Source organism: Crotalus tigris, unplaced genomic scaffold (assembly GCF_016545835.1).
Source record: "Crotalus tigris isolate CLP2741 ecotype Arizona unplaced genomic scaffold, ASM1654583v1 scf7180000018504.2861643, whole genome shotgun sequence".
Lineage (NCBI taxonomy): Eukaryota > Metazoa > Chordata > Lepidosauria > Squamata > Viperidae > Crotalus > Crotalus tigris.
In genome coordinates, this window is record NW_024097043.1 from 1685417 (window position 1) to 1709482 (window position 24066).

Consider the following 24066-nt stretch of genomic DNA (forward strand, 5'->3'; position numbering starts at 1 on the left):
CAGAACATTAAGGATCCCAAAATCATATTCTTTTTAAATATATTTTATTAATTTTTTACAATAACAATCCTTAGTGCTTAGTAAACAACATGTTGTCTGGGTTCATATATTTAACAATTAATAATAATTAATTTCTATAATTCCACAGTCAACATATTAGCTAGCTAGTGATACATTTCCTTGATCTTCTCTTCTTTCAGTAGTAGTAGTAGTAGTAGTAGTAGTAGTAGTAGTAGTAGTAGTAATATAATAATAAAGTTGGAAGGGACCTTGGAGGTCATCTAGTCCAATCCCCTGCTCAAGCAGGAAACCCTATACCATTTCAGGCAAATGGCTGGCCAGTCTCTTCTTAAAAACTTCCAGTGTTGGAGCATTCACTGCTTCTGGAGGCAGGTTGGTTAACTGTATTCTCCTTTTATCAACATTGAGCAAATACAGTTCTTAGTACTTTTGATACATACAAAATTGAATGTAAGCATTTTTCTAGTGTTTATAGAGAATAAAATAACATCAGTGTATAACATCTTTTCTAATCAGCTTGCTTCAGTTGTGTTTGCAAAAGGTCATCTTATTAAGTCACTATAGATTTTGTTTTCAGAATTCTTATTTAAGTTTAACTTCCCCTCAGTATTCAAAACATTCTTGTCAGTTATGATTTTCTCAATATTAATTACATTTACGTATCCAAACATTTCATTTACATAAGCCATCCCAATACTTTTACATTTCCTATCTCATAAAAAAATACTATACTACTTATAAATCTCATCCCTCTTACTTTAGGACCCATTTATATCCAAAATTAATCTATTTCTTTTAACCATATTCAAATAAGTGTTTAGTCATATAGTATTTCATCTGGTAAATCAAATCATCTGATCTCTTGAATCTGACTATAGCTTTCTTCTTTTGCCAAGTAGCTTTCCAAGTCAGTATGTTCAGCTTGCCAGTGGATTCTTCCTGTGTTTTTACTAATGTTGTTGGGAATGGGAATGGGAAACAAATTCTCACTTTTGGGGGATTTTTTCCAGGAAGTCAGTTACAAAGTAGAAGAGAAAAGATCAATATTCTCACCTAGTTCCAAACATGTTGTTCACAGTCTGTTCTAGTTAGTGTTTTGGACTTCAGCTGCCGGTAGCTTGGGCTAATCATCGGAGTATAGCTAGCCTTTCTCCTGTAAGTTTGGAGGGCTTCCCCCAGATCAAACAGATTAACTGCCGTCTTTCCGTGATCAACGGGAGCCCCCTCCTTTGTCGCCTCTCGGGGGTGACTTTAGACCCATTTAGGGTCCCCAGGCAGGATGAAACCAGCCATGGGGGGCAAAGCCCCGCAATCCCTCGGCTGTGTCACTACGATGCAATACCGGAAGTCCCTCCCAAAATCAGGTTCTTAGGCTGAGGTCACACATACTAAATGGCCAATATGTTTTGCAGGGGGATATGACTTGACATACCAGTTTAATTATACAAATTATTTTGTTTTGGTTTCAAAATTCTATTCAGATTCTATGAGCATTAAAATGCTACTTGAGCCATATGAGGAAAGCATAATTTTATTACTTTAAACATCCTAATGGCACTCTTAAAATAAACAGAGTGGCTACCTGAAGAATATTAGGAAATTTGCATTTTATATTATTTAGTAGTATCCCCTGAAGAACATTCATGTATGAACTGTTCAAAAATTTGGAAAACAGCCTGTTAATAAGCTGGCCTTTTGCTCAATGAGTTTGCTTCCTAAAACCTTCACAAAATTGAGATTCAGGAGACTTAGTCATGTTTCTTTGGTAATTTAAAAGGAGCTTCACTGGCACTGTTGGTGGATCGTTTGACACTGATAAGTTTGCCATATATAGGTTCTAAATCCAGTATGAATTTCCAAATAAAGGTTTTTAAAAACTGAGCTAAAAAGGCATCTGATTGGGGCCAAATTGAATTACAAATCACTCAAGAGTTTTTCATATAAAACAAATAACAATTACATTTCAAAGTGTCTGTTTAGAATCCTTTGAAGTTTCATACCTTCTTCAAAAAAACGTCTGTTAGCAAAACCAAGTTGTGAATCAATCTCTGGAAATTTTAGGATTATTTTTGCTAGGAGTAATATTTTGTTTCAATTTTAACAAAAGGACTCAGATTCTCACACAAGATCTTCATAGCTTAATCAATGAATAAACACTTCATCATGTTCACTTGTCAGAAGACATTTCATGGCAGTTTCTGTAAGACTTTTCTCTAAGGTGAAATCATTTTTTTCATCACTGTTATTTCTTCTTTTTTTTCTCCTTTGAAGACAGCAAATCATCAGACCAATGGGCCTGGATCCTGATGGCAATTTAAGCTCTATCAACGTAACCTCCCTGGATGAAGCTGTTCATCAGATAGCTGAGCAGAGGTTATCATCTGATTCTGATTTGGAAATAGACTAAGTCATCCTTTTCTATTTCTCACAAGTCTATGGACCTGCTACTTTCTCTATATATCAGGACTGATCTTCTGATACAAACACCTGGAAAAAGACTTTTGGTGGCTTAGATTCCTCCACCCAGATCGATCTAATTTCTGCTTCGGCAGCCCTACAGCACTTCTTCTCTGGAAATATTTTTACAGCTTTGTCTTTCTGACTGTCTTTTCTCCTCAGTGTTTAAGAGTCTCACCCTCTGATGCATTCCAAAGTCTTTCCAGCATATTTGCATGGATGCAAGACAGGGTGATTTCAAATGAGCTTATAGCACATGGAACACTAAGAGTACATGCATGTAGTCAATTGTTTAGGAAGAAAAAAATGTATGAATTAGGACATATGTTAATCCCTGAGCCAAGCACAACATTTAAAACTGTCATGGTTGACACACAGGGGATCTGTAGGCAAATATGAATGTGTATGTATAGTATACATGTCTAGAAATATAAAAATGTGTGAACAAAGTAAGTGTGCATTTTTATGAATGTATTATTTGACAATCAATGTAGTTGCATAGCATTCCTTTTCAGAACACCTTAAGGATGGTTGGAAATCTTCACGAAAGAGCCATTGTTGAAAGTATGAGCGTGTGCATGTATTTTGTGTGTGTGTATCTGTGCGTGTGTGTGTAGGTGCAAGGAAGTACTTTAAATAAATATGGGAATGTAGAATTTCCTGGGAAGAAAGGAGAACTAAAGACAGGGAAGCCAACAATTGCAGTGAAATGAAGAGACAGCAAGTGGACCAGCTCTTTTGGATTCCTCTCCAGACAAGGAGAAGACTAAGGATTGCCCATATATGGTCCAGACAGTTGCTCCTCATGAAGTGTCCAGCAAGTTTAGCACTTTGGGAGACAAGAGAGCACTATCTCCATCCAAGCTGCAGTCAGTGTCTTTATAGACACATGGTTTGCATACTTCCTTTTTTAATCACTTGGAAATTGCTTACTAGCTGCTTTCAGAATCCTTGGAACAACAGATTTTAGAGCAATGAGTAAGTTTCCTTCCATCCTTAGCAAGAGAAGTTTTAAATTAAGTTTAAGGACTTAAAAAAATGTTTTTACTAAATAGCACAAAAGGTTAGAACATTGATTTTGAAAAATTAAAATTGGAATAAGGGTCCAGATAAATTTGAAATAAAATTTTGAAATTAATTATAAGAATCCTTCCCAGGGGGAAATGCTGTCCTTTTAGATTCTTTAAACAAAATATAATAACATTGTAAAAATTGGATTATGAAGATAATAAAGGGGAAGAACATTTAAACTTGACTTATTAGTACAGAATGGAACAAAATATTGTAAGATTGGACTTTTTGAGGGATACTTGTGAACAATGGCTCAAAAGTTAAGTTTCAGAATGTCTGCCGTTATAAAAAGACTGTGTTTAAAAGATGTTATAGAAGAGAACAAGTTTTCCTGGATAAGACTGAGATGACCTAAAAGTAATTTAAAAATGACAGGCTACAAAAATTATGTAGAAAAAGATGCTACACTGAATATAAAAATAAAACCGTTTGATTTCTTAATAATTAAAAGAGATATACAAATAATAAATAAAAAGAGTGACCTGGATATCTTTCCTATATTGGACTTACAAGAGACTTGTTAAAGTTTTGAAGAATTTTGTGAAAAGAATTGTGAGAATGAAAAAAAAAATCACGTTCTAAAACATTTGAAGGGATCAAAAATCAAGATTGTTAAAAGTAAAAGGTAGAAATATAAAATTGGTTTATTTGATTTAAGTTAAAATAAATGTTATCTCTGGTAATGCTTAATGAATATTTGCTGATCAAGGACTAAATGATGAAGTTTTAAGGATTTGTTTAGAGATGAGATCTAGTAAAAAGATAATTTGCATTTTAAGAGAAGATAAAAAGGATATTAAAATTGTTTATGCTTGTGGTGGGAGAAGTCTTTTCTTTATATTTTTCCTTACTATATTTTTTTCTTTTCTGTATTCTGCACTATTTTTTCTGTTCATTTTATTTTTTCCTAGTTTGTATTAGCATTTAAAATTTTAATTGTAATGTTTAATAAAATACCGCACAAAATAAAATATGGGGAATATATGGGAAAGAGATATATTTTGTCCACAATGAAGTATATGTAGATACAGTATTTGCAATAGGACTTTGATCTTTTCAGTCTAACACTACTTTTGTGTTCCTCCTCCTACGTGTTTAGTTGTCTGAAATAATATTGCTCTTTGAACTGTTGAGACAAAAGACTGCTTTATTTCCATAAATTATCTGCTTTATTTTCTGTATTTCAATACCATTTTGCATTCACAGGTTACTTTTATCCTTTACCTGAATTTAAACTTCCTAGTTTAGAAAGGAATTCCATTTCCCAGCTTGTTTTCATTTTACTAGCAATTCAAAACTTAGCACAAATGTACATTAAAAATTTTCATTGGAATAAACAAACCCTTCCAATACCAAGGTGTAGACTTCTGTCTTATAATTATTTGGGTAGTGATTCTTAAAAACAGATGGATATTTAAAAAGATGTAAGGCTTAGCTAAAATCAATGTGGATGATTCTATTTACAGAAATATTACGGCCAAGACAATTTTGAGTTGATAAGGGAAGAACAAAATATCAATTTCACTAATTATATGCTCAATCTGTCGTGATTGCTTGTTTGGAAGATCTAACCTGGCTTATTTATCTTTCAGCCACTTCTAATTTGGATTAGAAGAGATTTTGCTCACAGTTTTTGAAGATAACATAAGGTAGGAAAAGAGAATTCATGACTTTCCTCAGATTTTGCTGGATTACATTTCAAAGCATTTTTTACTTTAGCCTATTTTGGCTAAGGCTGTTGTGAGTTGTAATCTATCAACAAACATCTGAAGAGCTCTTCACTGTTATTCTAATGACTACTATAAAATGAAATCAAAAATCCTAAAAAGACACACCACCATCTCTTTTAAGGGGATAATAAACAGGAAACTAGTTAACTGATGTTGAGTCTGTTGAGGATACCTCACCAATGGATTGATAAAACTGAATTATAAGGATTTTTTGAAATATAAATTAAATAAAATCAAGGTCAGAGAATAAAAGCTTTAATCAAGAGATGCTGAAATGGCCGCTATCTAACAAAACGGCGCTATGTAACAAAATGAAATTCAATGGTGAAAAAAGCAAGGCTCTATTTAGGCAAGAAAAAGCAAATGTACAGGTATAGTATAGAGGGTACCTTGAGGGATCTCGGAGTCCTAGTGGACAATCGTTTAGATATGAGCCAGCAGTGTGCTGCAGCTGCCAAAACAGCCAACACAGTGCTAGGCTGCATTAACAGGGATAGAATCAAGATCACATGAAGTATTAATACCACTTTACAATGCCTTGGTAAGGCCACACTTGGAATACTGCATCCAGTTTTGATCACCACAATGTAAAAAGGATGTTGAGACTCTAGAAAGAGTACAGAGAAGAGCAACAAAGATGATTTGGGGACTGGAGGCTAAAACATACAAGGAATGGTTGCTGGAATTGGGTATGTCTAGTTTAATGAAGAGAAGGACGAGGGGGGACATAATAACAGTGTACCAATATCTCAGGGGCTGCACAAAGAAGAGGGAGTTATGCTATTTTCCAAAGCGCCTGAGGGCAGGACAAGAAGCAACGGATGGAAACTAATCAAGGAGAAAAGCAACCTAGAACTAAGGAGAAACTTCCTGACAGTTAGAACAATCAACCAATGGAACACCCTGCCTCCAGAAGCGGTGAATGCTCCAACACTGGAAGTTTTTAAAAAGAGACTGGACAGCCATTTGTCCGAAATGGTATAGGATTATCTGCCTGAGCAGGGGGTTGGACTTGATGACCTCCAAGGTCCCTTCCAATATTATTATTATTATTATTATTATTATCATCATCATTTATAGATTTTATTTTGCTTTAAATTGAACTGTAGTTGCAAATGCTACACATTCATCCAGCAGCTACATCATTCCTATATATGCTAGTCTTTACTAGAAATGTTGATGCATAAACAAGTTATCTTTTCAAATTATGTGTGATATCTGTGAATTAATATACACATTATTTTAAGAACTCTTGAAAATAAATAAGCTGGAATTCACTTTTGATAAAAACTGCACTCCCAATTTGATTTCTTCCAAATGGGTAGAAAATTGTGGATTCAGTATGAATGAAATACTGTAATACACTTGTTGAGGCTCTGAATAAAACACCACAGATTTCTACACTTTTTAAATGACTCAGAAATAATCCAAGTGGAAAAAGTTAAAAAAAATGGGAGAAAATTAATGCCTTCTAAAAGGGAGGTAGCAGTTACATTGAAAATGCTTGCAGCCTATCTTCATAGAAAATTAAATTAGAATTATTTGCAGGATCCAATCTGGATTGGTCACCGGGACCAGAGTTAGTCTTCATCAAATTATTTGGTTTTCATTTCCCCAACAGATTTGAAAACATGTCCTTCTCTGAGGTGTCAAAGATGTCCAATGAGTTAAATTATTATCTCCAGATAGTTGTTACTGTTACCTACTAGGTGAACAAAAAAATCCACTATCTTTTCACTTTGATCTGTGAATTTATCACTATAACCTTTGGCTGAGGCACACTTTGAGGAGTTAAATCTTTCCAAAAGTAGAGAATACACTTCTATTTCTTCTTCGTATCCAGCTGAAAACACAAAGAACATGGATTAATTATTACGACCTACACCAATGGTTGATGAGATATCCCCCCCCCCAAAAAAAAGTAGAAGTGAGGAAGCAAAGACTGTATTTAGTTACACAAAAACATTACTGCCAAATGGTAAAATAAACACAGAAAGAAGAACCAATTTTAACCACACTGATGTCTACTTGAACTTGAGCAGAATGGACTGATATTTTGCGTCATATCATTCTGGAGTGATCTTTAACTCGATGTGGATTTGAAAAACTTGCTTTTCGTGTGAAAACAAATATTTACAAATAAATAAAGGAACTGGATCTACTTACAGAATTTGTTAAAATACGATCTTTAAGGTGTACCCTATCTTGACTAATGGCAAAATATAAACTATGGCTTGATTTATGCATTGTGCCAAGACATGTTATTGTGCTGTATGAACCTAGTCAATGTAGTTTGTAAACAAAGATGATGTACAATTAAGCAGCTGAAGTTTATTCAGTAAATCATGATTTAATATAACTGAATTAAACCTACGCTGATATGCTATTAACTCCAATAGAATCTCAGAATCACAATTTTTTCAGTTGAATGAAATACTCCTGCATATACACATAGTATATCTACTCACAAAGAAGAGATTGAAGCATGCTGCCACCATAACTGCCTAACAAAAAAGTAAGATTTAATTGTTCAGTGTGATTTCACTTTATTTCAAATTATTTTGTTTTTATTATTAAGCAATCAATATTTAAAAAGATTTTTAGCCCTAAAGCTGAGAAAACAAACCTTCAGAATTTTATTGTAAGGAGTGGTGATAGATTGTGTGTATATATATAGAAAACACATATATACACATATTGTTTGGACATACATATAGTCCTTGAGTTATGACAGCAAGACTGCTGTTACTAAGAAATGCAGTTGTAAAGCACAATGCCATATGACTGCATTACTTAGCAATGGCAATCCATGCAATCCCCAAGACGTGTGGATTGTTAAGCAGGAAATTATAGAAGACCCAGATAAGCAACACAGAAATGCTGCAGGTGAATGGGGAGACCAGGCACATGATGTGCCTGAATTGGTAGTGTGCTGTGGTATACCGTGAGTGCAGGAAGGCCAAGGGGGGGGGCACAGGTTCACACGAATACAGGGACACGGGGAAGGAAGGCACTAGTGCAGAGAAACCAAAAGAAGAAGAGTGTGGTGCAATGAGCAGAAGGTGGGGGACTGACCAGAACCTTCCCTGCCAACTCCCCATTGCTGTCGCTTCTGAGAAGCCTATAGGAAAGGTTGCAAATGGCAGTCATATGACTGCAGGATGCTGCAACTTTTGTGAGTGTGAACTGGTTGCTAAGCAAATCATGACCATGTGACTTCAGGGTACTGCGATAGCTGGAAATTAGAGGAACTAGCTTAAGTACCATTTGTTCAGTTCCTCTGCAACTTTGGACTTTGAATGAGTAGTTGATACACAAGGAATACCCCAAACTATAACTGTATGGATTGTTTCCAAATCTTAAGTTTCACGTTACTGAAATGAATCATAAAATGCACTAAATAGTGACGTAGGACAGATTATATACCTAATCATATCCCTTGAGTTATCTGAGATGGAAAGTAATAGCATCCCATGGAATTGGGTGGCTATAAAAAATGTAAGTAAAATAAACCTATATGACTATGATAAATAATACTCTATATAAATTAAAGTCTTACCATTAATTTTATTGTTTTCATAATTCCAGCCAGCAAAATAAAAAGAGTGTGAGTGGCAAAGTTTTCAAATCAAAATATCATACCTTTTCTCTTTCCTTTTTTATTAGTTCCTGTAACTCCTCTTTCCAGCCCAACAGTTCTACCACTTTTTCCACTCCACTGATTACATCTCCCAGTTCAGCTACATCATTGTGCTGTGACTGGACCGCAAATGGCCCCACCAGGTCTCGATTGATCAGAACGCGGGGGACAGAACCACGGACAGCTCCTGCCAGACTAGCAAAGGGCTCCACCTAAAATAAAGCATTAGAAAGGAGAGTGGAGGGAGTTGTCCCTCTTGCAAAGTAAAGATTGCTGCACTTTGGGGTATTTTTTCTAAGAAAAAAATAGTTATAGATCTTCAAAGGCTAAACTGAAAGCTTACACCAAACTTCTCCTGAATTTGCCCACTCCATATATGTTAAGATGAGCTGGGCGCAAATCACAGGAAATTAAAAATGGTACTGTCAATATTTAAGATGATGATAGTACATTTATTTATATGCTGATTTTCCTAAGAGTCCTTAAAAGATATTTGAGTGAACCCTTCCAGCAAGAAGACCTGCAATAATGTTATTCCTATGGGAGAAGATAATGAATTCTTAAGGCTTAAGGCTTTACAGCAAGGGTATCCAGCCTTGACAACTTTAAGACTCGTGGACTTCAAATCCCAGAATTCCTCACCAGCATGCGGAATTCTGGGAGCTGAAGTCCACAGGTCTTAAAGTTCCCAAGGTTGGATATCCCTGTTTTACAGTATAATGAACTTAAAACTCTGACCTTCTTTCCCATCTCTTTTGTTGAACTGCCACCCTCTCATTCTCTTGAATTCTTATGGCTTTTCTCTGTTCTCCAGAGTCTCTGAATCACTTTGTCTTAAAAACCCATCTCTTATTCTTTTCCCATATCCATGATAGCCCAGACCTCAAGGGAGGTTCCAATGATAAAAAGCAGGTCTGCCCTAGGAAAGTCTGTCAAATGCAAAAAGAACCGATGAGGGAGGTCTTCTCCAAAGAATATAATATCAGGCTTGACCACTCCAGTGCAAACGGGGCATTTTGGAATTTTGTCAGTCATCACATCCCCCTGAAATGAAATCAGATAATAGGGATATGAGTTCCTAATCAGGCAGCACAAGCCACAAGACTGACATCGCAACAGAGGACAGTGCACACCAATACTGCAATAAAAACTAAGGTAATCCTATGAGCTTGCTGATGCAAAAATCGAGGATCTAGTTGAAATATGTGGATCCATGTGAAAGAGGAGCCAGTGAGTTTGGCAGCTATGTGGTTTCTTAGCCTGGCCAGTGGAAGGAGGCATAGCCTATCAATAGGAAGGAGCAGCCAGGAAAAGCTGAGAATTGAAGGAACATTACTGGCTGGTTACCTTTGCCTTTATCAATCTCTGCCTTGCATTTTGCAGGAATCACACTGCTAACTTCACTGTTATGTGAGAAAAGATGATAATGATCTGGGATTGTCTCATGAGAGATGTGGGGTAAGGGTGATGCTCCCTGTGAAGTGAAGGTAAAGATGAGGGTGTTCTAGTAGGACAAGGATTTCGAGGATTGTAATGTTACCTTCTTGGACGACTAGAATCAACAGAAGCAGGCTGACTACATTTGCATTAAAATTTTATATGTAATACTTGTACTATTCCTGAAGTGTTGTATCTGCTACACTGTGGCTTACCCTGAAATCTTCTCCTGCATATGATCTTCGACAGACAGTACACGTAGCGGAAGCAAATGTGCCATGAGCTTCAACTAGTTTATCTGGAGGAATTCCAGCAACTAGAACACGCAAGACAGAAATATCAGATTTGGTTAAACTATTCACCAACTCAAAGATATTTAAAATGGATAATCCCTCATCATCATCATCATCATCACCACCATCACCACAAATATTACTGTTGTATAATTTGCTTTCAATTTATCTTCTCAGAGCCAGTGGCAAGAGGCTCACCTCTCTCCAGCCCATCAATATTTTGTGTGTAGAGGCGCAGAAGGAGCCCTTTGTCAAACAGAAGTCGAAGAAAATAATGGGCATAGTTTGGTCTGTAATTGCCAGGGTACAATTCCTTAGCTAACCTGAAGAAAGGCTTGGGATTCTGGAAAAAGTAGCTAAGTTCAAATATGGCTTCAGGGTATGGAATATTATACTGCTGAAGGTTATTGTATAGCCCACTCCCAGGAGACCTGCAAAAAAGAAAAGTAGAGTAAAATTTGAATAATGATAGGCCAGGAAACCAAGTTCATTCAAGGGATCCCTACCTTTTGGTTCACTATTTGTATGGGATGTGTTTTTTTAAAAGTAGCTCATGTAAATAAAGGCAAGCACTGGATTAGGAACACTTTCCCCCCAAGTAATTAAGATGATGTATCAGGACAAAGTCTATTATGCGTTACAGGACTACCAACTGGTCAAGTGGAAGTTCCCAGATGGGAACAATTATTATTCCAGAAGAGCTCACATATACTGTTTTCTCTGTATGTGAAATCCAAATCTATATTGAATATGGATTGCAGATGATATCACTAATTTAATCAAAAACGTACATTTGTCAAATTATGCAATGTCTGCCTAGCTTCTTAGTCATTGTTCAACCCAATGAACGTATGATGGAGATCCACAAAGCCTTAGCAGAAGAAATGCATAGGTATGGTACTGAAATATTTAATTCAAGCTATCAACTGGTTAGAGAGCTAAGGAAAGGAAAGTGGTAAATGTATTTTATTTTTCAGTCAGAACAAAACATCCAGAATGTTTCATAGGAATGTTCCAAGTTAGAAGTATTTTGAAAAGGAAAAAAAACTATCCCAAGACGTCACCACAAAATACGGAACATCTGTATTTTGGATCTACCTCTGCCAGACGTGGCTTACCATGCATGTATGTGGGTTTTAATGAGCATGGGATAAGCTGAATTTGCTTTAAGGAAGAAGTTCACCTCATCCAACTTTAGGAAAGTGGTAGCAGATATTTAATTGGTTTCTGTTAGTGTCCATAAGCTACCAAGCGCAACAGGCAACACAACATTCCAATAGCATCACCTGAGACAACACAGAAATGACTGCCCTACCTGGTAAAATGAATTCATATACAGGTAGTCCTTGGGTAACCTCCACTTGTTCAACAATTGCTCAAAGTTACAGTGAGTCTGAACAAGGGGTACTTATGATGGGGTCCTTCAATTGCAGCTGTTGCAACATTCCTGCACACATGATTGCAATTCACGTGCTTGGCAACCAGCTTGCACTTATGATGGTGCAGCATCTCATAGTTAAATCATTGTGATTGGCAATCTTCATTCATAGCTTCCATAAGCAAAGTCAATGAGGAAGCCAGCAAGATACCACTAATGGCAAACGTGACCATCAGATGCTAGAACTACCTATGATTCTGCTAATGACAATTAGGGGAATGAGGACTGCTGGAACTGCCATTGTAAGTCAGCACAATCATGTGACATTACACTTTACAACTGTGTCATTTAGCAACCAAGTTCCTGTCCCAGTTACTATTGGTGAGGACCAACTGTAAAATAAGAGGATTTTTAATTTGCAACTAATTTATAAATTCAGGTCAGTTTGATCTGGTGGCTAAAGTGCTGGATCACAAGTGGGGAAACATGTGTTTAGTCTTGATCTAAGCATGAAAGCCAGCTGGATAACCTTGGGCCAGCCACTCCCTCTCAACCTTAGGAAAATGTCAGTGCAAACCACAGTTCTGAAAATGAAATAATCACATAACCAGGAGTCAAATCTGATTAAACACTAAATAAATAAATAAATTGGAAGTGTGTTAATGTCTTAGAATAGCAAGATCAAATGGGGAAAAAAGGGAAGTAAAAGGCCAAATGATTCTTAGTCAATAACACTAACATTATTGTTAGCAATACAGTTATTCTTGAGGACCTCCAAAAAAATTCTTGAAGATACATTTCATGTAGTCCAAGCATCTCTCTCTTTTTTTGCGAAGAACTACTGCACTACTAATTAAAAAAAGAAACAAGGCTCTGTGTTGGGAGAGGCAGAAAAACAACACTGACATTTCCCTACAGTTCTAAAAAAATACCCCTATTTGAGCCTCTGTTATTTAACACATGATGAAAGCTATGTGAAATGAAAACAGATTTCATGGATGACCCCATTCCTGTGTCTTGGTGACCTGAATGCTTATTTGGTTAAAGCTGGCAAAGCCATATGAGTAGTTCCATACAATACCTGAAATCTGGAATCCCACTTGGAGTACTGAGTCCTGCTCCAGCCATCACTACTATCCTATGGCATTCTTTCTTCTGGATGTATTCCATCACATCTCTTAGGCTGAGCTTCTTATTTCCACCGTTATTTCCTCCTCCGCCAATTCCAAAAACTACTCTTGAGAATGTAGATAGGGACAAGAACCTTACTCCCTGGACCCTGCAGGCAACATAATCAGTAAGCATGCTTTAGTTTATAAAGAAGCATACTTATATTATAAAGAAAAAATAAGAACTAATATTCCAGTCCAGGATGATTTATAAGAATATCCATCTATGGATTGTTATCTTCTAATTTATTCAGAAAAGGATCAGCATGAGATTTTCCTTTTCTCTTGGTGCTGAGTTGAAGCAATCTTCACCCAGCCTTTAGCTGACAGAAAATTATACTAGTGTACAACTTTCTGTTCCCCTTCCCAGTTCCTATTCTCGCTCATTCAAATCATTTGACTTCCCTGATAATAGATAGTAAGAAATGTTATACAGATTGTCCTTGGACCATGCCAAGGTAAAGGGGAAAATAACACCAGTTCAGCCAAGGATGTCTTAGGGCTTTCTCATTCATGGACTGAAGTTAAGATGAAGGCAACATCATGTGGATATAGTAGAAAAAAAGACTCTGTTGGGCATATTTGTGCCATACTTAGATTCCATGGAGAACAAAGTGTTTTTAATGATTAGACAATTCCATTTAAAGTTCAGGCCAAAACAGACAATCAACGGTATCATTTCTCATATATAAGGTGACCAACTTTTTTACAATGAAAAGGAGGACACAAATAAATTGAAGAAAAAAATACCATCATTTTATTCATTGCAACAATAATACAGACAACTTGCATGGGCAAAGTTTGCCAGCCGGGTGTTTTGGCACGCTCAGCAGCAATTCCTATTGGCTTTCGAAAGCCAATAATGTGAGTAGCACAGCTCATGCAAAAGTTGAAAAAAAACCTATCAAAAAAAAAAAAAGGTGCCGGAACGCCGTTCTGAGCGTTCTAAGAGAAAAAAAAAAAGCCCTGCAGATTAGTCTTCAAATATCGAAAAGGAGGACATGAAGGAGGACACTTTTTGAGGGAGGACAGAACTTGCAAAAGGAGGACTGTCCTCCCTAAAGGAGGACGGTTGGTCACCTTATCATATAGCATCTCATAAGTTTGCTAGCTCCTACTTTTTATGCAAAAAAAGCACTTTTTACATGTTATGTAAAATGTGGTATTCATCACGACTTTTTTGCATCTGAGGATGCTTTGATAGACTTTCAAGAGCAGGGTATTAGATATACCGTATCTGCATGATTAAAGTTGATTAAAGTTTAATAGTTAACAACGAAGTTGGGCCTTGATATGCAGTATGAAAGTGCATAGCTGAATGGAGGCAATATCTGACATATATTACTGTAACTTCCCTCCAATCAGCACTAAAGCAATTTCAGATGCAAGAAGTGGCATTGGCCAAAAATGATAGCCATTCTCCTAAATGTCTTACCCCACTGATGAGTCTGCATCTGTCAGAGCAGCAATGTAGAAGATATATTATATTATCTGTTCTAATAACCAACTTATTTTGCTTTACTTGCCAAATATTTAGAACCTGTTTTGAAAAACAAGGATTCTATCCTGATTTTATACTGAATTTTTATGGAAAACACAGAAGACAGCTTGGAAAAATAATCTGGAGATTGAATGCAACCCAGTATCACAAACATTTCCTCCATAGTAATATCATTACTATGATTTTGTCCTTGCAACAAAAATAAAGTATTTTTACATTATTTTAAATAATCTTAAATTTTATTAAATACTTTTTAAAAATTGTATGCCTTTATAACTGTACATTGTATTACAACCTTTGGATTAGAATACTTAAAGTATTTTATATTAAGTTAATGACATTTTAAAATATATTTTATGCAGAGAATAGCCTTTTACATGCTTTCTAATCTAATACCACACAGAACAAGTGTCCTTTGGATCCTTTCCTTTTGCCAGCAATAGAACTATCATGAGAATGAGAACTTTGAACCTGAAAGGTAGTTTATTATAGGCTTACAACAAACATTCAAAAATCTCCTGAGTTCTAATGAGCCTTACTCTTAAATAAGATTTAATAGAATTTCAAGTTAAAGAATATTTACACAAAGGATATCAAGCCTTACCTTATTCCAGACAAATCTGTTGTTTTTTTTAAGCTACTTTCTGAAGTCTTCTGCAGCAAATGTTTTCCATGAGGAAAGCAGAGGACGGATCTTAATGGAAGTAAGGGAAGATTTTTGCAAGCTGTCAGATTGGAAGAATTTCTAAAATGCTGATGCTGGGCATACATCCAGAGATCCCGAAACTTCCATCCTAAAAATAATTAAAAAACATTTTTGGGATAAATATTGAAACTGAAGTATCATTTTGTAGAGGAATGACAAACAATTTAGCTCAGCAAAATAAAATTTTACATGTTTAATACTTCCTGTAATGGAGTAGTTTTATTATTGTTTATTATATATTGCAATTACATAAGGAAAGAAACCTGCATCTGCTTACAATTAATGCAATACAAGTAAAATAAATAAACTGAACTTTATTCCTAGTGACTACATGAGGATCTCAATTCAGTTTTCTTGGAAACAGTACAGAAGTGGTGTGTCACTTCCTTTTTCTGGGATACTCTTCAATTTACCCCTTGTGTTTACAGCTTTGGGGTCTCCCATCCTAAATAAATAAAAACAGCCCAGCTCAACATCCCAGTCCATCTATTGAACCATGCAAGACAAGGGAATAAAAATGGAAAGCCAGTTGGAGTGCCTGCTGAATTTCACAGCAATTGGCTTGCTGCTGGAAAAATAATGTATTCTACAAATCAATTGTGTTCTGCAAAAAAACCCCACAGAATCAAAACAGCACTAACACTGAATTAATTAAGGAAGAAGACATAACTTAGGATTAGAATACACAATTTATTAGGAAGACTTTCCAGATTCAAGTCCTAGAATCTCTTCTTTCAAAATTATAGCCAGCAGAACCAAAATTATCAGCTTTATTATTATTCATTATTGGGTCACTCAAGAACCGGAGTTATTACACAGCACTGTTTCCTATATTCAACTCTTCCCTTTGTTGTTCATAATATATTAACTCCTGTATATTTTGTCCATCCACTGTCACAAATCTCCATAGCCTTTCTGAACCCTGATATGCTTTTCCCAGATCAAGCAAGCTGCTTGAAGCAGACTGAGACTTACCAGTTGATCTCTGTAAACTGGCAGTCTGAAGCACAGTTTTCCTTGCAGAGACTCTGAAATGCAACCTCCAGTTCATTTCCGTTCAGTGGCCTAGTCCTAAATCAGAAAAACCAAGAGAAGTGATTTTTTAAAGTATTGTTTTTATAGAGGCTAATAAAAGCCTGGCATTATTTAGCCAGTGGCTGTGGTCTAAAGACTAATTTAGGACATAATGCAAAGCAGCACTGCTGTTTGCTTGAGCCAGGAAGCACAACTAAATGCTCTTTACCACAATGTTCCTAATAGAAGAACCAACGACAGCCCATATTATCTGTATTTAGGTATAGCATAATAATGTGATTAATTCCACTATATCCTCTTACTAAACCTCTGAAAAAATGAGAACAGAAATGAAATGCAGCAGCACCTATGCCACGAAACAGCTCTGGATTCTGAAATGGTTATAATCCCTTCTTACCAGTGCAAAAATCAGCAGAATGGGCATTGCTCTGCTTTGCCTATGTCCCATCATTTCCCTTTCAAGGGGAAGGACCTGCTACAAGTAAAGTAATGCAGTTGTGAGGGTTGGAGTAGGAGGTAAGATGTGTTTTGGTTAGGTCTAGCAGCAGAATGTAAGCTTTCCCAAAAGGCTCCTGCTTTCACTCCCCAAATCATCAGAAACATTTTCACATCCATCCCCATTTTTTCTCACTGCAGTCAATCTTGAAATACTAAAAAACTAACATGAATCAGCCAAGGTTTCCTTTAGTTAACCAAGGAGAGAATGTAAAAAAATGGCATCCAGCCAGTCCTATTTCCCCTTGCCATGTCCATATTGTTGCTAAATAAACTACATGACTTTTCCCATGAAATCACCAGGAATTGAGCTCAATCCAAAGGAGATTTTGCCTTTTCTCTCAAAGCACACCTCTTGCTTCAATCATTTACTGCAATGTATTTACATGGAGCTGCCTACAAAAACTACAAGCAAGCTAAGTTGGTTCAAAATACAGTTCACCTGCTGGTAGGTGAGAGAACTACCAGTGCCATACAACAGCAGTGCTACAAGTATGAAATAATAGTAATAATAATAATAATTTATTGTTTATAGGTCATCCACATTCCAATGATTCTGGACAGTTTACAATTGTTAAAACATTTAAAAACAAAGAACAATACAAAGTGCATAAAAACAGCACTGGCTTTAGTAGGCTCCCACATACAATTTAAAGAGCTGGTCTTCGCCTATAAAGCTCTCTATCACTTGGCACATGACTATGTGAAAAACTGCCTGCTTAACTCACCTGATATATTCAGTCTGGGGGCTGCTGAATCCCATCACCATATGAAAACTGAGGAAGAGAACACAATGCTGCTTTTCAGTATGTGCCCTTATGTTTTGGTTTTGAAGCATGGTTCCTCCTAAGATTAACTGGAGCTCTTGATAACTTTCCAGAGAGTTTGGAGGACCAAAGTCTTTCCTAGAGGTTACAGTGGTTGAAGCGTAAAATGCTATAACTATCTGGGGTGGCACTGATTTTATCCAATGCTTTATGTTTCCATTACTCTATAAACTGCCAGGAGCTTGAAAGCTTAATGGTATAATATGCTAATTCATAAACATTTTCTGAACATTTCATAAACTCTTCCATTTTTCTGCAGCTTGGTTAGGGAGCCTCTGGCCAGGAGGGTCTACCATACAAAACATATCCTACTCCGACCTTCACTATTGTTTTGCTTCACCCACAGCTGGTCCTTCACTCGAAAGAGAAGTGGTGGGACATAGGCAAAGGAGTGCAATGCCAAGTCTACTGGTATTTCTGCAAGAACATTGGAAGAATCCCACATTAACCTTCATATAAAACTGGGGAATCATGGTCAATGCTAGAAGGAGCTGAGCCCTCTTGCAAAATCAAATCAAGACTGGGTTCAGTCTGAAGGAAAAAAAAATGAGGCAAGGGTAATACATAGGAAATAAAGATGCTTCTCAGTAGGAGCTCCTCTTCTCCTTCCTTCTGCAGAGACACAACAAGGTCACTAAACATTATCTGTGTGTTTCCTGAATATAGCTACTGTCAGTTTTCCATACATATATTAGACAAGGTTCTTTTCTCTGTGCAGTGGGACATGGTTAGTAACACACACACACACACACACACACACACACACACACACGGAAAAGGAGCCAATGTAAAGGAGTGGTGAAATATTAGCAACTTGATGTTATTTGGCCTTTGGGACAAATAGAGTTTGGACTGCCCTTTCACTGAATCCAGCTGCCAAAGTTTGTATTAAAACCCTAATGACCTCTTGCACAATCCAACTCTTTATATGGTTCCTTTCAAATGCTGATTTATTGTGAAACTCATTGTTTTTTGGCACATGAAATTAATTTTGTTTCTGAACTATAAGATCTTATATATTCTCCAAAATTTTAGTTTAGATATACTCAATGAGCTAAGTCTTAATGCTCACGTGATATGTTATTGGATATTATCCCCTTCTTCATATATAAAGGAGTATATTTACTTTATGGATTACTGCCTTGTCGAGACGAAGGGGCTTGCATAACTCAATGAAGCTATGAGCTATACCGTGCAGGGCCACCCACGATGGACAGGTCATAGCAGAGAGTTGTGACAAAATGTGATCCACTGGAGAAGGAAATGGCAAACCACTCCAGTATCTTTACCATGAAAACCCATGGACAGTACTAAAAGGCAAAAAGATATGATGCTGGAAGATGAGCCCCTCAGGTCGGAAGGTGTCCAATATGCTACTGGGGAAGAGCAGAGGACTAGTACTAGTAGCGTCAGAAAGAATGAAGCGACTGGGCCAAAGCCGAAAGGACGCTCAGCTGTGGATATATCTGGTGGTAAAAGGAAAGTCCGATGCTGTAAAGATCTTTTCTCCATAGGAACCTGGAATGTAAGATCCATGAATCAAGGCAAGCTAGACGTAGTCAAACAAGAGATGACAGGACTGAACATTGACATCTTAGGAATCAGCGAACTAAAATGGACAGAATGGGTGAATTTAACTCAGATGACCATCAGGTATACTACTGCGGGCAAGAATCCCTCAGAAGAAATGGAGTAGCCTTCATAGTCAATAAAAGAATAGGAAAAGCAATACTGGGATACAATCCCCAAAATGACAGAATGATCTCAGTGCGAATCCAAGGCAAACCATTCAATATCACAGTAATCCAAGTCTATGCCCCAACCACTAGTGCTGAAGAGGATGAAATTGACCGGTTCTATGAAGCCCTACAGCACCTTATAGAATTAACACCAAAAAATTATGTCCTTATCATCATGGGGGATTGGAATGCTAAAGTAGGAAGCCAAAAGATAACCGGAATAACAGGCAAGTTTGGCCTTGGAGTACAAAATGAAGCAGGGCACAGGCTGATAGAATTTTGTCAAGAGAATACGATGGTCATAACAAACACTCTTTTCCAACAACCCAAGAGACGGCTCTACACATGGAGATCACCAGACGGTCAACATAGAAATCAGATTGACTATGTGCTCTGTAGTCAAAGATGGAGAAGCTCTATACAGTCAGTAAAAACAAGACCAGGAGCTGACTGTGGCTCAGATCATGAGCTTCTCGTTGCAAAATTTAGGCTTGAATTGAAGAAAGTAGGGAAAAACACTAGGCCACTCAGGTATGAACTAAATCATATTCCTGATGAATATACAGTAGAGGTGACAAATAGATTTAAGGAATTAGATCTGATAGACAGAGTGCCTGAAGAACTATGGACGGAGGTTCGCAACATTGTACAAGAGGTAGCAACTAAAACCATCCCAAAGAAAAAGAAATGCAAGAAAGCAAAATGGCTGTCTGAGAAAGCTTTGCAAATAGCTGAGGAAAGAAGGGAAGCAAAAGGCAAAGGAAAAAAAGAAAGATACACCCAGTTGAATGCAGAATTCCAGAGAATAGCTAGAAGAGATAAGAATACCTTCTTAAATGAACAGTGCAAAGAAATAGAAGAAAACAACAGAATAGGGAGGATCAGAGATTTCTTCAAGAAAATTGGAGATATGAAGGGAACGTTTCACGCAAAGATGGGCATGATAAAGGACCAAAATGGCAGGGACCTAACAGAGGCAAAAGAGATTAAGAAGAGATGGCAAAACTACACAGAAGAACTATACAAGAATGAGCTTAATGTCCCAGATAACCACGATGGGGTGGTCACTGACCCCGAGCCAGACATCCTAGAATGTGAAGTGAAATGGGCCTTAGGAAATCTGAGCAACAACAAAGCTAGTGGAGGTGACAGTATTCCAGCTGAGCTATTCAAAATCTTAAAAGACGATGCAGTAAAAGTGCTACACTCAATTTGCCAGCAAATTTGGAAAACTCAACAGTGGCCACAGGATTGGAAAAGGTCAGTTTACATTCCAATTCCAAAGAAAGGCAATGCCAAAGAATGTTCAAATTATCGCACCATTGCACTCATTTCACATGCTAGTAAAGTTATGCTTAAAATCCTACAAGCTAGACTCCAGCAGTATGTAGATCGAGAACTACCAGAAGTACAGGAAGGATTTCGAAGAGGCAGAGGAACTAGAGATCAAATTGCCAACATACGCTGGATCATGGAGAAAGCTAGGGAGTTCCAGAAAAACTTCTGCTTCATTGACTATGCTAAAGCCTTTGATTGTGTGGATCACAACAAATTGTGGCAAGTTCTTAAAGAGATGGGAGTACCAGACCATCTTATTTGTCTCTTGAGAAACCTATATGCGGGTCAAGAAGCAACAGTGAGAACTGGACACGGAACCACTGATTGGTTCAAAATTGGGAAAGGAGTCCAGCAAGGCTGCATACTGTCGCCCTGCCTATTTAACTTATATGCAGAGCACATCATGAGAAAGACAGAGCTAGATGAATCAAAAGTTGGAATTAAGATTGCCGGGAGAAATATCAACAATCTAAGATATGCAGATGATACCACTCTAATGGCAGAAAGTGAAGAGGAACTAAAGAGCCTCTTGATGCAGATGAAGAAGGAGAGTGCAAAAGTTGACTTGAAACTCAACATTAAGAAAACCAAAATCATGGCATCCAGCCCTCTCAATTCCTGGCAAATAGATGGGGAAGAAATGGAGGTAGTGACAAATTTTATTTTCCTGGGCTCAAAGATCACCTCAGATGGGGATTGCAACCAAGAAATTAAAAAACGCTTGCTCCTGGGGAGGAAAGCTATGGCAAATCTAGACAGCATACTAAAAAGAAGAGACATCACCTTGCCAACAAAAGTGTGTATAGTCAAGGCCATGGTTTTCCCAGTTGCAATGTATGGATGTGAAAGTTGGACCATAAGAAAGGCTGAGAGACAAAGAATTGAGGCCTTTGAACTATGGTGCTGGAGAATACTCCTGCGAGTCCCTTGGACTGCAAGGCGTTCAAACCGGTCAATCCTAGAGGAGATCAACCCTGACTGCTCTTTAGAAGGCCAGATCCTGAAGTTGAAACTCAAATACTTTGGCCACCTAATGAGAAGGAAGGACTCACTGGAAAAGGGCCTAATGCTGGGAAAGATTGAGGGCAATAGAAGAATGGAACGACAGAGAATGAGGTGGCTGGATGGAGTCACTGAAGCAGTAGGCGTGAGCTTAAATGGACTCCAGAAGATGGTAGAGGACAGGAAGGCCTGGAGGAATGTTGTCCATGGGGTCGCGATGGGTCGGACACGACTTCGCAATTAACAACAACAACAGTGTTCATGGTCATATTTTCTATTTAAGTTTGACCAAGGAACAAAAACAAATGGAAAACCAACCAAATACATATAATACAGCAAAGACTAGAGGGAAACGTAAATATATCTAAATAAGTATAATGATAATTAAGTTACTTGACTAGTGTTTTTCAATTATTTTGGAACTTTAAGCTTAAATTTCAAGTGTTAGACATTACATGATTCTGAAACCATTAGATTTTTTTTTGAGTAAGCAACACAAGCTTAAAACCAAAATTTTAAACAATTTAACAAATGGCTACATTTCCATGAAAAAAGTACAGGATGAATCCTAATTAGTTTCACTTAGACAAGATTCACTGAAACCTACATGATTAGAAGTGTCCCCTTTTTCAACTAACAGCAGAAACATGTCCTGGCAACTTCTTTTTTTTCTGCCTTGCATCTGAAATATTGCCTTTATTCCCACACTGTGAGATAGTTTTAACATTTCCTAAACTGTACTACTGTCAAAAAGAACATTCCTCTTCTTATTCCAAGACCATCCAAGGGCAGCATCAAGGTATTTAAAACAGGTTTGGAAGCAAGACAGGTGACTGGCAGAAACTGGGATTGGCAATAGGGATAGCAAGTTCCATGCAGGTATATTTTTCTGCCACCAAAAGGATGGATGGATAGCCCTTAAACTTGGTAGAGTGAAAAGGCCCAGTTTCTGGAAACAAAATTCCTTCCAAGATGCAGTTATTAATAAAATTGTCAACACAGCTGCATGAACAAAAGTTGACTTTTAAAAAACTAATAAGATTAATACCACAAATAATATTCCTTGGGTCATTTCCCCCCCAAACTTGACAACTTTAAAATGGTGGCTATGGAATTCTGGGAGTTAAAGTTCATTTACCTTAAAGTTTCAAGTTTGAAAAACACTGCCTTAAGTACAGGGTCACACCTATATAGTTAGGCATCATCGTAAGATAAATTGGCTAATGAAACAGATTGGAACAAGATTTTTGATTCTCAAAAAACTCTTTGCCAGTCAAAATCTTCCTACTTTTCATCTGCAGCAAGATCATTATATGAACAAAAATGGAAAGACTCTGAAATACACAAAATAGTTCGATTAGGGAAAAGGCAGCAACAATACTTGTGATTAGATCTGACACCTGTATGGACTTTATGCTGAAAACGGAACAAAAATGAACATTATTTATAGGTTTGACGAATATAAAGTGTAGAATATGGAAAGAAGGGAACAGTATCCTTAGATTGAGAAGCTAAAATATAAATTTATTTATAACTGCTGTAAAGTGCAGAAGGTGCTTCTTCATATCTTTATTTCCTTTTTTTATCTTTTAGCTTTTTCCTACTTTTCCCTTTATATTTGTATTGTTTTACTCTGTAACAAATGTCCAATAAAAACTAATTTAAAAATCTCACTTCTACATTTCCTCACATGCATTTTTCTATGGCAAACCATAAATCCTTTTTCAAAACTGTTTTAAAATGCAAGGCCCCCTGCTTTTTCCAAAATTACACAGATTGGAATAGGAATGTCTTTCCTAACGTTAACTTTTTCTAATTTTCTAAATGCTAAAGTAAACCCGAATATACAGAAAACAGCAAAGCGCTTTATTGGAGGGCAGCTCGTTTACTGGTTCTGCTACGAATGAACCCAAGATCTATGGCCAGCAAGACCACTGAGTCCTGGGCACCTAGAAGAGACTATAATGATGTCAACGCACGTAGGCAGCAACAATAATGACATTTAATACGTCTTTGCTATCCTTGTGACTCGCGAGAAAGGAATGAAACGGCAGTTGCCTAATGCTTACCAACTGTGCCTTCGTGTCACTTGGAAAGCTGATCGGCAGGGGGCGCCCGAGCGAGAAAGGCAGCTCCGAACACTCCCAGTAACCATTCGGAGAGCTTAGCGGGCCCCTTACCACAGAGATCAACCAATCCTTCTTCGGGGGCGGAATGTTAAAGCGAG

General features: G+C 37.2%; 2 protein-coding genes across 11 annotated transcripts in view; one reads left to right on the forward strand and one right to left on the reverse strand.

Moving 5' to 3' along the window:
- Positions 1-4911, forward strand: part of RIC8A (RIC8 guanine nucleotide exchange factor A) — a 30453-nt gene extending 25542 nt beyond the window's left edge. For all 5 annotated transcript variants that reach the window (XM_039353206.1, XM_039353205.1, XM_039353208.1 and 2 more), the window contains one exon: positions 2293-4911. In XM_039353206.1, coding sequence (XP_039209140.1) covers positions 2293-2428 — 136 coding nt within the window. In that variant the 3' untranslated portion in view covers positions 2429-4911. The remainder of the gene's footprint in view (positions 1-2292) is intronic.
- A 1340-nt stretch (positions 4912-6251) lies between these two features.
- On the reverse strand, positions 6252-24047 carry SIRT3 (sirtuin 3). Of its 6 annotated transcripts, none has more exons than XM_039353214.1 (10): positions 23909-24047; positions 22978-23173; positions 16379-16474; positions 15302-15491; positions 13109-13306; positions 10848-11080; positions 10572-10672; positions 9802-9963; positions 8922-9131; positions 6252-7122 (listed from the first exon to the last, which is right to left on the reverse strand). In XM_039353214.1, the coding sequence occupies exons 3-10, from the start codon at positions 16452-16454 to the stop codon at positions 7102-7104; spliced, it is 1191 nt and encodes a 396-aa protein (XP_039209148.1). In that variant the 5' UTR covers positions 16455-16474; positions 22978-23173; positions 23909-24047; the 3' UTR covers positions 6252-7101. The 6 variants fall into 6 exon arrangements, 5 of the variants coding, with proteins under 5 accessions (XP_039209148.1, XP_039209150.1, XP_039209147.1 ...); XM_039353216.1 differs by lacking the exon at positions 22978-23173 and adding an exon at positions 17662-17709 and having other exon boundaries at positions 23909-24041; XM_039353213.1 differs by lacking the exon at positions 22978-23173.
- Positions 24048-24066: the final 19 nt, after the last annotated feature.

What these genes read in the sequence shown, in the direction of transcription:
- SIRT3 (XM_039353213.1), bottom strand. Translation starts at nt 16,454, where the DNA reads ATGAACTGGAGGTTGCATTTCAGAGTCTCTGCAAGGAAAACTGTGCTT. An exon ending in ACAGATTTGTCTGGAATAAG is followed by an intron (nt 13,307 to 15,301) that starts GTAAGGCTTGAT and finishes TGTTGCCTGCAG; the next exon opens with GGTCCAGGGAGTAAGGTTCT. An exon ending in TAAAAAAGGAAAGAGAAAAG is followed by an intron (nt 7,123 to 8,921) that starts GTATGATATTTT and finishes TTGTGTTTTCAG; the next exon opens with CTGGATACGAAGAAGAAATA.